Source organism: Polypterus senegalus, chromosome 12 (assembly GCF_016835505.1).
Source record: "Polypterus senegalus isolate Bchr_013 chromosome 12, ASM1683550v1, whole genome shotgun sequence".
Classification (NCBI taxonomy): Eukaryota; Metazoa; Chordata; class Cladistia; order Polypteriformes; family Polypteridae; genus Polypterus; species Polypterus senegalus.
Genome location: NC_053165.1, coordinates 52,629,813 through 52,644,858, shown reverse-complemented (window position 1 = coordinate 52,644,858; position 15,046 = coordinate 52,629,813). Strand labels below are relative to the sequence as shown.

The window sequence follows — 15,046 nt, the reverse complement described above, 5'->3', positions numbered from 1 at the left end:
ACAGACCTCCATGTGCTAGGCAACAGTACTCTGGCTGCTATTAGGTACTGGGATGAAATTCTCAGAGCCACCGTCAGACCTTACGCTAGTGCTGTGGGCCCAGCCTTATATGGCCAGAGTGTGTAGGCAGTTCCTGGATGATGAAGGCATTGATGCCATTGACTGTCCTGCACATTCCTCAGACCTGAATCCAATTGAGAACCTTTGGGACATTATGTATCGGTGACCCCCCAACGCCACCAAGTAGCACTACAGAATGTCCAGGAGACTCACTGACACCCTGATCCTGATCTAGGAGGAGATCCCCCAGGACACCATCTGCCGTCTCATCAGGAGCATACTCAAATGTTGTCAGGAGAGCATACAGGCACGCGGGGGCCATACATCTACTGAGTCAGATTAGGAGTTGCTGCGATGAAGTTCACACCAGCTGGATCAGCCTGTGATTTTAATTTTTTACTTTGATTTTTGGTGTGATGTTGAATTCAGCTCTCAGTGGTTTTGGTTTTCATTGACCATTGTTACATCATTGTGTTCTCAACAAATTACATAGTATTACTCAGTATTACAAGATTTTCTATGCATGCTAGGCTTGAATTTAACTATACTCTTCTTTTTTGCTGGATATTAATATTTTTTTGCCACTGTAATGGTTTCCTTTACTAAAGGTTCCATGATCTTAATACTTTTTCCTCCTTGGTTCAGATGTTTTTGGGATTTTGTTTTTCTTTTATCCCTTTTCCCTCAGATATTCCTAAGGTGGATTCATCTAGCTGGTTAGTCTTATCATTCTAGAATTAAGTGATGGGCCTACCAGTGTATATGCCCAAAAGCTGTGAAACTTTGCTGAGTTTCAATTGTTTTGACAAATGGACAAAGTCACATGATCACTTGATTGTAGCCAAAAAGAGAGAGAGAGATGCTATGGATATTACTTCTTACTTCATGCTTAATTTTAGCCTGTCTTAATGATGTATTGACTATGGTTATACTTTGATTTTTATTTTATTAAGCTTCCGTTAGCAATATTTAATAATGTCTGGTGCTGACATTTAATGAAACAGACAAGTTGATCATATCTGAGACTGATACGAGATCAGGTTATTTAATTCAAAATTGAGACTATTAAAATATTTTTGTTCTTGTAGAATGCCAGTTCAGTACGTGATTGGGGAGTGGGATTTTCGACATCTGACACTGAAGATGAAGCCCCCTGTTTTTATTCCTAGGCCAGAGACTGAGGTAATGTGATTGGCAGTGTATACCTTCTGATGTTCTTTTTCATGCATTTTTTGCTTTATGTAAAAAAATACATGCTGCAGTTTTCCGGTTTTCTTTTGTAATGTATTTTAAGAATATGTGGTCATTTTTACTCAATAATTCTTATTTTTCTTGAACTAAGAGCTACACATAAATAACATCAAGTAATCTTTATTTAACACAGCAGCATTCCTCATCTCAACATAAATTTTAAAGCTAACATTGTTATGCTACAATATGAGGGGGCCCAAATTTAAAAGTTTGCTCTCTTCAGATATTTATATTGTAATCCTCACAAAATGTAATTGAAAATAAAGGTACTTTTAATTGACGAATAAAGAGGAGTGATATTCAGAGTTTTACTTCAGTATTTAAAGTATAAATAGAACTAAAACTGTATAAGCTGGGCACGTGGTATTTGCAGGCATGTTGGGAAAAAATAAACACATTTACATTTTGAAGATAAGATTTCATAAGAAGAATGTCTGTCATTGCTTAAGTAACACACGGATATGGAGTTTGGTCATTGCTGTGTAAGATCATCTTAATCCCCCATTGTAGTATTTCATATAAATATAGGTTTACCTTTATTTTTATCGCAACAGATTATCACATTTTTGCTTTGCTTGACTATTTTTTTTCCAGATATTTATAGTCTCTCAAAATGATTGCCATAAATTCACATTTCAGTCTTTCTTTTTTTGCATACATCTGTATGCTGAACAACTTTATTTTGATCTGATTCATTTTACAACAGTAACACACCTCTTATTTTTCCATGACTTGAGAATTGTGGCCCACATGCTGTAATGTGAAGACGTTGATACTCTAGAGTAAATGTATTCCTTTATCACACCACAGGCATTTAAATTCTTGTTCAAGCTTCTATTTATATTCCAACCTACTTATTTCATTATCGGGTCACAGGGTGCAAAAAGCTATATATAAAATTAGCTTTGGTGGCAAAGCAGGAATGATCTGGGAATTGAGGGTGAGCCCATCACAAGTCAAACACAAGCACACACTTGTTTATAGAAGAGCATTTTTGAGTCTCCAGTCGACTTAGCAATGCCCATATTTTTGTTGTGGGAGGCAACAAGAGTGCCCTGTGAAAACTCACGCAAGCACATAGAAAATGTGCAGGCAATATATGGGCTGAGTGGGCGAGTCAGAATTTGAACTGCAGATTGCTGTAACACTAAGGCAGCAAAGTAACCGTTGCAACATAGAGACACTCCGTGTAAAAGAAAAGGTGCCTAAAATCTTAAATAATAATAAAAAAAAGATGTTTCACTTCACAAGTATGGAGGAATATTTCGGACAAAATTAAATAAGTAAATAAATGCGTAAATAAATAAAAGTACTGTGAAATGTGAGCATAAATAAATAAATGTGTCATGAAATGAGAGCCTACATAAATAAATATGTCATGAAATGAGAGCATAAATAAATAAATGTGTCACAAAATATGTTTTTTGTTGCTTATTTATTTATTTCATTTTGTCCGTAACATTCCTGCGAACCATCATGAAATACGACTTGAAATAAAACTGTCACTGTCACTCGTCAAAGTTGAGAGGGTGGGCTCTAACACACCCTCTTAGTTACTGATTGGTGAATCGAAGCACAAGAATTGATTAGAAAAATGCTTACTACTGCCGATGAAATGGATTCTGCCGAAGATATTACCTATGAGAGTGAATTGAATATTTATCAGAAGAAATTACAATGTTGGCAGCCCTTTTAGACTCCGATATAGATTAAACTATTTTTGAAATTATCGAAGAACAGGTGGAACGGACTCTACTACACTCCAGTTCAGGTGACATAGTTCCCTGCTCTGGCCGTCCATCCTTTGACATTTCAGCAGAGTCAATAGAATACTCTACAGCTCTGATCAGTGGCAAAGTTGTTTGAAAAAGTAGCTGCGAATATGCACCTGACTTTATACTCGTAAAACAAGGGTCAAATACTCAGTTCAAAATATTAGTTGGAGTTGCTTTGGGCATTCCATGTCAAAGTACCTAAACTAATACAGCCGTTGCAGCTTACCGTATATCAAACTGGCTCATTCGCCTTGTGATCGTCTTCTCCGATACACCATATAGATCTACAATCTGTCGTACTTTTAAACCGCATAACAGAAGGTGTTCTATTGACTCAGCTGGAATGTCAAAGGATGGACGTCCAGAGCAGGGAACTGCGTCACCTGAACTGGAGTGTAGTAGAGTCCGGTCCACCTGTACTTCGATAATTTGAAAAATAGTTTCATCTGCATCAGAGTCTAAAAGGGCCGCCAACATTGTAATTTCTTCCGATAAATCTTCAATTCTCTCTCTGAAATACGTAATATCTTCGGCAGAATCCATTTCATCGGCAGTAGTAAGCATTTTTCTAATTAATTCTTGTGTTTTGATTCACCAATCAGTAACTAGAGGGCGTGTTAGAGCCCACCCTCTCAACTTTGACGAGTGAAAGTGACAGTTTTTATTTCAAGTCGTATTTCATGACGGTTTGCAGGAATGTTACGGACAAAATGAAATAAATAAGCAACAAAAACATATTTCGTGACACATTTATTTATTTATGCAGTCATTTCATGACATATTTATTTATTTAGGCTCTCATTTCATGACACATTTATTTATGCCCACATTTCACAGTACTTTTATTTATTTATTTAATTTTGTCCGAAATATTCCTCCATACACAACAGTATTCACAGGTCCTGCTGCATGTGTGATGTGTTTTTTAGTTAGTGAGATGACTGGCACTGCATGGAGTCAACAAGAGAAGTATATGGTGGAGTGTAGCCACTTAGGTTCGCTCTTATGGAGTCATTTAAATGTTCATCGGTCAGTTTTGTTCTGAACTTTGATTTCATGATATTCATGTCAGAAAAGGCATATTCACAGAGGTATGTAGACCCAAAGCAGACATTTTCAAAGCTGCTTGGTGAAGATTCTTATAGTTATCTGGCTCTACTAAGCTCCAGAAATGCTGAGACTTCAACTGCACATTATTTTGAAGGTTTACTAATATATAATATATAAAATCCAATGTCTGTCTGTATGTCTTTTCACGAGAGAACTACTTAATGGATTTAGAACGGGTTTTTTTCTATAATTTGCTTGAACATTCCGGTTGATTTTTCAACTTTTCTCATCGTGCTAAGAATCAGAGTTCGTTTGCGGTACCGATTTATTTGCGTAAATCCAAGAAACTCGCAATGGGCCGAGGGGAGGGACCTTCCTCACTCACTTGCCAGCTTCGGGGCATGTACCTTAACTCCGCTTAGCTAGCAGATGAGAAAACAATTGAATTCAACTCTTTTTGATATTTAAAATGAAGTGTTACTTAGGTCTTGATGAGTTTGAGTCTGGATATTCTCTTTAAGTGTACGCCACATTGAAAAGATAGATTGCAATTCAGATTTTGGATCATGATTTTGTGTTAAAAGGATCGTAATATGATTTTTTTTCAAAGATCACCCACCCTTAATTTGACTAATCAAGTTTTCAAATTTATGTAGGATTCATTAACCCTTTGGTGAGCTACTTGGAAAGGGGCTGTGAGCTATCAGTAGCCTGTGAGCGACATGTTGGAGACCCCTGCTCTAAACGAAAGGCCTACACTTCTAAGTGTAATAATGATCCCTCTCATTTCATTTGTTAATTGCCGTTTTCTTGCCATTACCACTGGAATTTACAACTTTCTACAGTGTAATATTGCCCAAGTAGTACTTCAGAGGGTGTACTAACACAGTCTGTTCCAACTCTACTTTAAGACAAAGGTTTTTAAGCAATCAACAAAAGTTGGGACACCCGTGCAAATTGTTTGCTTCCGTTTCCAAGGCTTCATTTACTTCAGTTGCTGCAGATGAACTGTAGGTTGTTCCCTGCTGAAGAAGGCTCATTTGTAATATTATGAATTTCCTTTTTTTCAGTTTTTGCGAACCTAAACTTTAAATTTAAACCTCTGTTTTATGTTGGGGCGGCACAGTGTCGCAGAGGTAGTTTAGCTTCCCAGGCCCTCCCTGCGTGCAGTTTGCATGTTCTCCCCGTGTCTGCGTGGGTTTCCTCCGGGTACTCCGGTTTCCTCCCAAAGTCCAAAGATATGCAGGTTAGGTGCATTGGCGATTCTAAATTGTCCCTAGTGTGTGTTTGGTGTGTGTGTGTCTGCCCTGCGGTGGGCTGGCGCCCTGCCCAGGGTTTGTTTCCTGCCTTGCGCCCTGTGTTGGCTGGGATTGGTTCCAGCAGACCCCCGTGACCTTGTAGTTAGGATATAGTGGGTTGGATAATGGATGGATGGATGTTTTATGTCAGGTGTACCTTACCTCTTAGGTCATTCACTGCATTTCTACTGATTAAATTTGAAGAAAACTGAGGTCTTCTAAACCAATAGTGTATATTTGTGAACTATGTTTATGAATATTTATAACAATTTAACCTTGTGCACTCTACAGAAATGATTAAACTGTAGAAGGGTGGCATAGTGGCTCAGTGGTTAGTGCTGCCTTACTTTGCCTAAGAATTATATATTTTTTTTTTTTTTTTTGGTGGAGTTTGGAGTACTTTTCATATCTGAATGCCGTTTCTCCTGCCTGGTGTTAAGGTTTGCTCCTGTATTTCAAAGATATGCAGGTGAGGTTAATATGTCACTGTAAACCAGGTAATTGTGAGTGTAGGTGTGTATGTTTTTCATGTGTCCTGGATTAGTGTACTTGAAGGACTGGTTCTGCTTTCTAACAAAAACTTCTGCAATAGGAAGTTTAGATATTTGTTGATGCTGGTGTGTCTCAAGCAAGCAAAGGAGACTTTGAAATTAGGTCAGTAGGGGTTAGGGATGATGTATTTAGTGTATCTGATTGTAAGACACTTGACAAAGCATCTATTTCAGTAATGTTTTTTATACAAAAAAGTACAGAGAGCGCAACATAAGTAGAAATAACACAGGTTGTTTACAAATTCACAGGAGTATTTTTTAAGTTTTGATTTATTTAGTATTATGCAACTAATTTTTGCATACATTTACAGTATGTTGCTTGAAGGTGCCCTCATGGTAGTCATCTACACCCAGAAAAACACCAAGTAGGAGTAGAGCAGAAAACAGAAATTCTACAGACTTCTGTGCATTTTTGTAGATGTTAATCCTCTATATGCTTGCTGGACTGACTCGTCCACTAGAGCACCTGCCATGTGGGTGCCATTTTCATCCCTACCACCTTCATCATCACTTCCCCTACCTCTTCATATCTTAAATCATTCTTGAGGCAGATTGAAGACTTAAGTGCCAGCTTAAGTGAAAAATTAAAGAAAACTTACTAAGTAATTGCAACACAAACGCTGACTTAATCAGTTTTAACGCAAAAAGAAAAGAAGAAGAATGCCGCTTGGGTGTAGAAAAGAAGAGCTGCTCAGGAAGCAGCAAGCGCATCAACCTCTGAGCAAACAAATGCTAAACATACAGACAAAGAGGATGAAAACTAGGAATGCTCAAATCAAGTGCACCACTACTGATATTTTAGAATTTGTACTAATTATTGTGATCAACATAAACACCTAAAATTGGCATTTTTTTAAAACTCTGTACTCATTTGTAATTTTTTGAAAGTAAAATCAAGTTGACATTGTTGTGCTTTGGGGATTTTAAGGTTTAAAGATGCAAAGTTCCAGAAAAAATGGTAACTTTTAGTGGGTTTGTATGTGTTTGGTTTTTCTAGCTATTTTGTATTTTCCACATATACATTTTATTAGCCTTTATTCTAAGTTATACTATATCAGAAATAATTGCAAAATTCTGTAGAAATAGGTGCATTGGTTTTCGCGTGCTGCTTTAACAAACAAACAGACAGACAAAAAAATTCAGTTTTATACAGTAATACAGATACACTGGACAACAGAATGTGAAGCAATTGAGGGGGCAAAATAGCTTAACCCAAAAAATTAAAGGCAACTGTTCAAATGAAACGCATCTTTTCTTTATGGTATGTTAAAGTTGTTTTATTTGCATAAAAATATTTGTCTTACCTGTAGTGAATTCAAATCCTGTAAAACGCCAGAAGTGACTCTACTCTGTTGGGCCCTTGACCTTCAATTGCTTCCTTCTGGGTATGACGTTAACCTGCATCCAGCCCTGCAAGTGGGCCCTCCAATTTACAGGCAAAACTTGGGGGTTGGTGGCAGGATTGGCACTCCAGCCACTGTAAAAATAAAAAAATAAAAATAAAAATAAATAAGTAATATAAAAAACCACCTCCTACTCTTCCAGTGTGGTGCTGAGGTGTCACCCGCTGCACTCGGGTCCCAATCCAGGTGGGTCGTCGTGTGGTGGGCACAGCAATACGCTATCAGTGCATACTTCCAACCTTAGAGAATTATTTTTCATATTTAGAAAGAGTGCGCTGGTCTGACTACCATTCTGTCACAGTGCTTACACATACTGTATGCTGCCTACAGTAGGGGGAGACATCTGCCTGACATGTAATACAATAAAATGTGAAGACAAAGTGGCAATGATTTTTAGTTCACATATTTTTGCTACTCTGGATATTTACTGAATGGTTTATCCTGTTAAGATATTTAAATGAGATTTTTGGATGACTGTTTAATGTTCTTTTCACAGCAAGCATTTTTAAGTTATTTTGGAGTTGTTAAGGATCACATGTGTATCCATAACTTATTTTGTCTTCTGCCTAAATTTGGCACAGATTGTGCATTCCGCTTCATCAATCTTTATCATGGGTCGGTTTTATTGGGCAGCTGTATTTTTAGTGATGTTGTTACATTTTGCTACTAGAAAAAGGACCATCTGTTGTCCAGAAGAGGGCAGACTTCACTTCCAGAAACCCCTGCCTGTATTATTGTTGTTCCCAAAAGTCTCACATTTTCAGACAAGGTCAGTAGTGTAGCTCTGTAAACTTTTGTCTGAAATGATTAAAAGTAGACATGTGGAAAAGAGATGATATATAATTATGCATCCCAGTGCATTTTCCTGTTTTTATTTAGTTCATGTTTGTACCATTTAGTGGCTGCTTGTTCCACAGTTTCTCAGTACTGTCATTCCTATTGTTTTTCAGATTAACTCTTAAGTATTATCTTAACTTTTTCAGCATCCCCCAGGTCTACCATCCTCTTAGCTTTATACTTCCCCTTTATTAGTGAATACGACCCTTTAACACTTCTTGAGATCTTCTGCTGAGTTTAAAACTGCAGAGGATCAGATTACAATTTATTGAATATGAAAATGTACCCCGAGTGCCAGTTTTTGCCCATGTCATTGGCTGTCAGCTTGCAGTTGAAGGATGGCCTTTTGTTAGAATGTTCTTTTGAATGCTGCCCCATTCTCAATGTTTTCCCCGACACCTCTCTGTGTGATGCAGTTTTGCTGGAGCTTTTAGCATCCACTGCCATGCCATAGTCAGAGCCACTTTAGTGAAAGACAACCTTTTTCGAGTTGCAGCGAACTAAGTCCAAAACTATTCGAAAGACAGAAGCGCATTTCCTTGTCGATCATTTGAAGTCTCTCACGTTTCTTAGACTTAATTTCCGTAAGTGTTCCATTATGTTTTTCCAACGTAAACATTTTTTTTTTTAAACATTATCTTTTTAATCAACCAAAAGTTCAAAAACACAAGCAATTTTAAATATTTTACAAAAGTTTTTGCGGCGCCCCTAGAATATTCCATGGCGCACCGGTTGCCCGACAGTGTTTTAGATATACCCATTCACCATGAAAATTGCACCCAAATACACAAACTATTTGGCAGCTTAAAACAACATCATGTGCACTACAGATATGATGCTGTCAGTCACTGAGCCGTAAGTTAACTTGGGAAGGACAGATGTATGTAACGGTGACCAGTCACTACAGAAACTGAAGCAACAGTTAAACTGCACATTGATGATACACAGAAGCAAATGAAACTATCAATTTATGGTGAATTAGAAATAGAGATTTATATAATGCATATGAAATTAGTGTGCGAAGCCTAGGGAAATAAAAAGCATCTTGAATTTTTTTGGTGTTGTTTTCGAGTTTAATGATCACATAAATCAATAGTATTGCAGGAAGTAGAGTGGATGATGAGCCTTGCTGAACAGAGTTCTTGGAAACTTTGTAGTTGGTAAGACAGTGGCTTTAAACTGTTCCATTGGTTTATATATAGTTGTGCAGAGTTTGTTTTGCTTTATTAATCCCGGGCAAAAGACAGGCAGTTAACAATACTGAAATATCTGGTTTGTTCTTAACTAGGCTTTGATTTGACCTAAGTGTTGGGGGAAATTCAAAATTCGAGAGCTCAGATTCTAAAACCTTTGCATTCCTGGCAGTATATATATATAATTCACTAAGGCAAGACACCCATGGAAAACATGCCGGAAGGGGCGTGTATTCACTAAGCTGCCAACAAGTAAGACACCTATGGTGCACGCAGGGCGGAGCCACGCCCACCAACTCCAAGACCATTGGATACGACGACAACTCGCAGAGCCACGCCCACCAACTCCAAGACCATTGGATACGACGACAACTCGCAGAGCCATGCCCACGAATTCGGACGCGACGACACAGAAAAAACAGCGTCATTTATATATTCGTCAGTTGTGGAGGCCTCATGTACTTCCGAGCCACTTTGACTGTTAATAGAGGCATGTTTCTCGCAGAAGTGAATCGCCATATGCAGCGTGTGAAACGGTTTGCGAGGGGTATCCAATGGAATCCTTAAAACAATCCTTTACAACTGAGGTTAAAACACAATTAAGTAAGCAGTATTTAAAAACCAACTTTTCGGTTACAACGCGACCTCGTGCACCATAGCAAACTGTTTTACACGCTACATACAGCAATTCGCATCCGCAACAAACATGCGTCTTCTTCACTCACGGACAATTATATGTTGCTCTCTCCAGAGTTCCATCTTTTCATTCACTTTCTGTTGTATCCTCAAACCCTCCCTTTTTAGACAACTGTGTCTTTCCAGAAGTGTTCAACCATCAATAAATAATTATGCGGCGTTTGTTATGCTGTGGGTTCGCTATTGTGTTGTATTTTGCTCTCTCCAGAGTTCCATCTTTTCATTTGCTTACTGTTGTATTCTTACACCAACCCGTTTTAGACAATCGTGTTTTTCCAGAAGTGTTTAGCATTCAATAAATAATTATGCATGACATTGAGCGTGTGTATACCCAGCGCGGAGAGCCGTGGGTAAACCGTTGAACCCCATTCGGGCTGCAAACCGGGGAATTCCCACTAAGTGCGACTCATACGCTACCACTGGTTGCATCCCTACCCTTTGCGCACACCCCCCTCCAACCTCGCTAATACCGTGGTCGGGTGTCTTGGTGGATTATATATAGAAAAGCAGCCAAAACCGCACAGAGCAATGAAAAGTCTACGTCAAGCAGACTAGCATGAGGGACGGAGCTGAATGGATGTCGTCCTCCTCTCCTCTTGTTCCAGACTCCGCGCCGTGCACCCCCATCCCTCCGTCTTGCAGGAGAAGGCGCGAGGACGGTCCGCCAGTTTTCAGTCACAGACGATTGTGTGTTGGTTCGTTCCGTGCATTCTTACAATGTTGCTTTTCTTGCTGATTTATTACATTACCAATTTTTCAAATGTTAATTTTCTCCCTGTGCTTAAAAATCATTAAAAAACCGGCCTGTTTATGCGGCATATGGTACGCCGCGGGTTGGCTAGTTCTGTATAATGCTCAGCAACATAAGTGGAAAACATACAAACAAAAATTTAGCTTTCGAGTAAGAAATTTCATTAATTGAGGTAAGTAATTTAGAAAACTTTTAATACGAGTAGTTGTCGACTTGCGACCTATGCGTCTTATTTGACTTAGAAACGCTACCCCGGCTCATGGGTAAATGACAGTTTTCACCACTCCAGCTCTGTATGCCATGACTCATTCACCTCGATCTCTGTTTATTACCGTCAGTGATTTCCACTACATTCAGTTACATTTGCCTTACAATTACAGGAAAAAAGACAATTGAACTCAACACAAAAATGAAGGTGATCAAGCAGTATGAGGGAGGAAAAAAAGCAAATGCAATCACGTGTGACTTTAATTTATCCCATAGTTACTGGTATTCACCGCACACTTTGAACTGCTTCTCTCTGGCTTTGAATCTGGTTAACTTCCGAAGCTGCTTTGTTGTGACTCACAATCTGCTGCTTTGTGTTAACTGCCACAAAGGGGTAATGAAACCACACTGAACTCCTTTATCTGTTATTATTTATTACTAAAAGCTGAAATGTTAAAACAGAAAACATACGAGTACTCGGACTCTGCTAGTATAATTTCTCCTCTTACAGGTAACACAATGAACACTGGTGATGTAACATAACACACACGAAGAAAGGACACTTGAAACTGTTCATGGTAACAGTAATAATAAAACAAAATAAAAAAAAAAAAGACAAAAAAATTATAGAAAATATACACAATGTGCTACAAATAATTATAAAAAAGGATATAAAATGAACAATGTGACTTAAGGGACTTCTTATAGGGTACTGTACATACGGTCAGCTTTAAATACATATACCGGACCATCTTGCGTCCAGATTGACTTAAGACCAGTCCATTAGAACCGAACCTAGTCGTAAGTCGATGACCACCTGTATTTGTAAAGAGACAAGAGTTTATACAGTACAATTAGAACAATCTGGACGAGAACAGGCCATTCAGCCCAACAAAGCTTGCCAGTCCTATCCACTTAATTCTTCTAAAGAAACATCAAGTCTAGTTTGGAAAGTTCCTAAAGTCTTACTGTCTACAATGCTACTTGGTAGCTTATTCCAAGTGTCTATGGTTCTCTGTATAAAGTTTACCCTTAACAAGTTTCCAACTGCGTACCCGTGTTCTTGATTAACTCATTTTAAAATAACAGTTTTGATTCACTGGACTAATTCCCTTCATAATTTTAAACACTTCAATCATGTCTCCTCCTAATCCCCTTTTGCTTAAACTAAAAAGGTTCAGCTCTTTTAATATTTCCTCATAACTCAGCCCTTATAGCTCTGGAATCAGCCGATTTGCTGTACGTTTTCTAGTGCTGCTATGTCCTTTTTGTAGCCTGGAGACCAAAACTGCACACAGTACTCCAGATGAGGCCTCACTAGTGTGTTATAAAGCTTGAGCAGAACTCCTTGGACTTGAACCCCACACATCAGGGCGCTATATAACCTGACATTCTGTTTGCCTTCTTAATGGTTTCTGAACACTGTCTGGAACTTGATAGGGTAGATTCCACTGCGATTCCTAAATCGTTCTCCTAAGGTATACTCTCTATCTTAAGACCTCCTACTGTGTATTCAGACCTAACATTTTTACTTCCTATTTGCAGTTCTTTACATTAACTGACATTAAATTTTATCTGCCACAAATCTGCCCAAACCTGTACGCTGTCCAAGTCCTTCTGTAATGATATAACGGATGCCAGATTATCTGCCAATCCACCTATCTTGGTATCATCTGCAAACTTAACCAGCTTGTTACTTATTTATTAATTATTTATATATATTAAAAATAGCAGCAGCCCAAGCATTGACCCTGGTGGAACACCAATGTTAACGTCAGCCAACTCTGATAAGGTTAATCACAACATAACCCTCTGCTTCCTGTGTCAGAGCCAATTTTGTACCCATCTACACCCTGAACTCCCACTTCTTTTAGTTTGAAGCCCATTCTCTCATGTGGCACTTTATCAAATACTTTCTGAAAGTCAAGATAAGTAATATCATATGCTCCACATTGATCATATCCTTTTGTTGCCTCCTCATAGAATTCTAGCATGTTAGTAAAACACGACCCCCCTCTTCTGAACACATGCTGACTGCTCAGAAAAACTGCCGTACTTGCCATGTGTTGCTCAATCTTATCCTTAATAATTCCTTGTGATGCACGTTAAGCTTACTGGTTGCTTGGATCTGCCCGGTCACCCTTTTTTATATAACAGGATAATATTTGCCATTTTCCAGTCCTTCAGAATCTCCACCAGTGTGTAGTGACTTCCTAAAAATATGTGTCAAGGATTTATCTATGTACTTGCTAGCCTCCTTCACAACTCGAGGGTAAATATGATCTGGTCCTGGTGATTTGTTTGATTTCAGCCCTTTAAATCTGAGCAGCTCTTCTCCCTCTACAATTTCTAAATCCCTCAGTACCTCCTTAGTAGTCCCTGTGGCTGCTGGGAGGTTATCCACTTCCTCACTTGTGAAGACCTCAGAAAAAGGCAAGTTTAGAGCATCTGCTATTTCACTGTCTGTGTCTTTAAATTCCCCTTTACTATTCCTAATGCACTTCACCTCCTCCTTGACTGTTCTTTTACTTCTAAAATACTAAAAGAATCGCTTTGAGTCATCTTTTACCTTATCTGCTGTATTCCTCTCCAACTGTCTTTTAGCCGCCCTAATATCCTATTTAATGGTTGCCCTCATGTTCTTCTATGCCCTACAATTCTCTTTGGAGTTATTAGTCGTTACACCTTATCCATCTGTTTTTTCTTTTGCAGCTTATTTTTTAACTCTTTATTAACCCACTGTGGAGTTTTTTAAAATGTCCTATTAATTCCAAATGTAGGTATGTACCTGCCCTGCATTACATGTAAAACGGTTTTAAACCTGTTCCACTGCTCCTTGACTATCTCCACACTTAAAAGCTTATCCCAGTCTGTCCTCCTTAGACTTTGATACATCTGTTCAAAATTTGCTCTACCAAAATTAAACAATTTTAGTCGTTGCATTCACACTCTTACAAAATTCCTGTTGGACATTGTGCTTATCATATTGAGATTGTAATACATCAGCATCTGAAATCCACAATAACATTATTATTGTTCTGCTGTACTCAAAGGACTACTTTATGTTCAGACTTGTTATTTGAAGCACTAAGTGGAAAGTAAAGGGGAAATTAAGTTGTTCAAACTTTTGCTTGTTAAGGCTTGTGTGCAATGTGCTCTAGTAAGTAATGCACATAATTAGAATATTCTTAGCAGTCAAAACTACTAAATAGCTTAGGTCACTGCAGTGTGCAGTAACAAAGTGCCAAATAAAGATCTGCATGTAATCCTCTCTATGGAACATCTTGTCTGAACAATGTTCAAGATGCAAAGTGATTTTACAAACAGGAAGTGAGCAATTGAGGAGGGGCAGGAGGTTGTGGCTTTTCACTTTTTCAAAATTCTTGGTACAGTATATGCCACCTTTCAGCCGCTCAACAGAAATTCTAAGCAGTGGAGGCTTTCACAGTGTTCATTTCTCAGAAGTACAGTACCGTGTACAGCATACAGAATGTGTCCTGCCTGCACTGAAGAAGATGAGCTGCATGTGTTCTAGCACTCCTGTCCAAGTTTGCTAAAGCTGATGTGCAGCAGAGTGCAAATGAAGCTATGTCCTTCTGTAAAAGCAATCACGGTGAAAGATGACACACAAGTTACAGTAACCGGGTGGAACATTTTAAAAAGCTGCCTTGATTTCTCTGTGCCCCCTTTTTGATCTAAACAAACATACAAGTTTGGTTACTATTCTTTGGGATTCTCTACTCTGTAAATAAAAGGTTGAATAAACAAAGTAAGTAAATTGCAGGTAATAACATTATTGCCAGATGAATCTATCACCGAGAGTCTGAAGAAATTTTCCATATATGGTGTATTTAAAATCTACCACCTTCTCTCAAAATTACAAAGATATTAAAAAGTCAAATCAGTAAAAAAATCAGTACTCTGTACATTCTTCTAAACTGTGTAAGCTCGTGTCCCTTCAGGACCTTAGTTAG

At 38.3% G+C, this 15,046-nt stretch overlaps 1 protein-coding gene across 3 annotated transcripts in view; it reads left to right on the top strand.

The window, feature by feature from the left end:
- hemk1 (HemK methyltransferase family member 1) overlaps positions 1–15,046 on the top strand; it is a 65,449-nt gene that overhangs the window by 12,819 nt on the left and 37,584 nt on the right. For all 3 annotated transcript variants that reach the window (XM_039771275.1, XM_039771276.1, XM_039771277.1), the window contains exon 4: positions 1,149–1,242. In XM_039771275.1, coding sequence (XP_039627209.1) covers positions 1,149–1,242 — 94 coding nt within the window. The remainder of the gene's footprint in view (positions 1–1,148; positions 1,243–15,046) is intronic.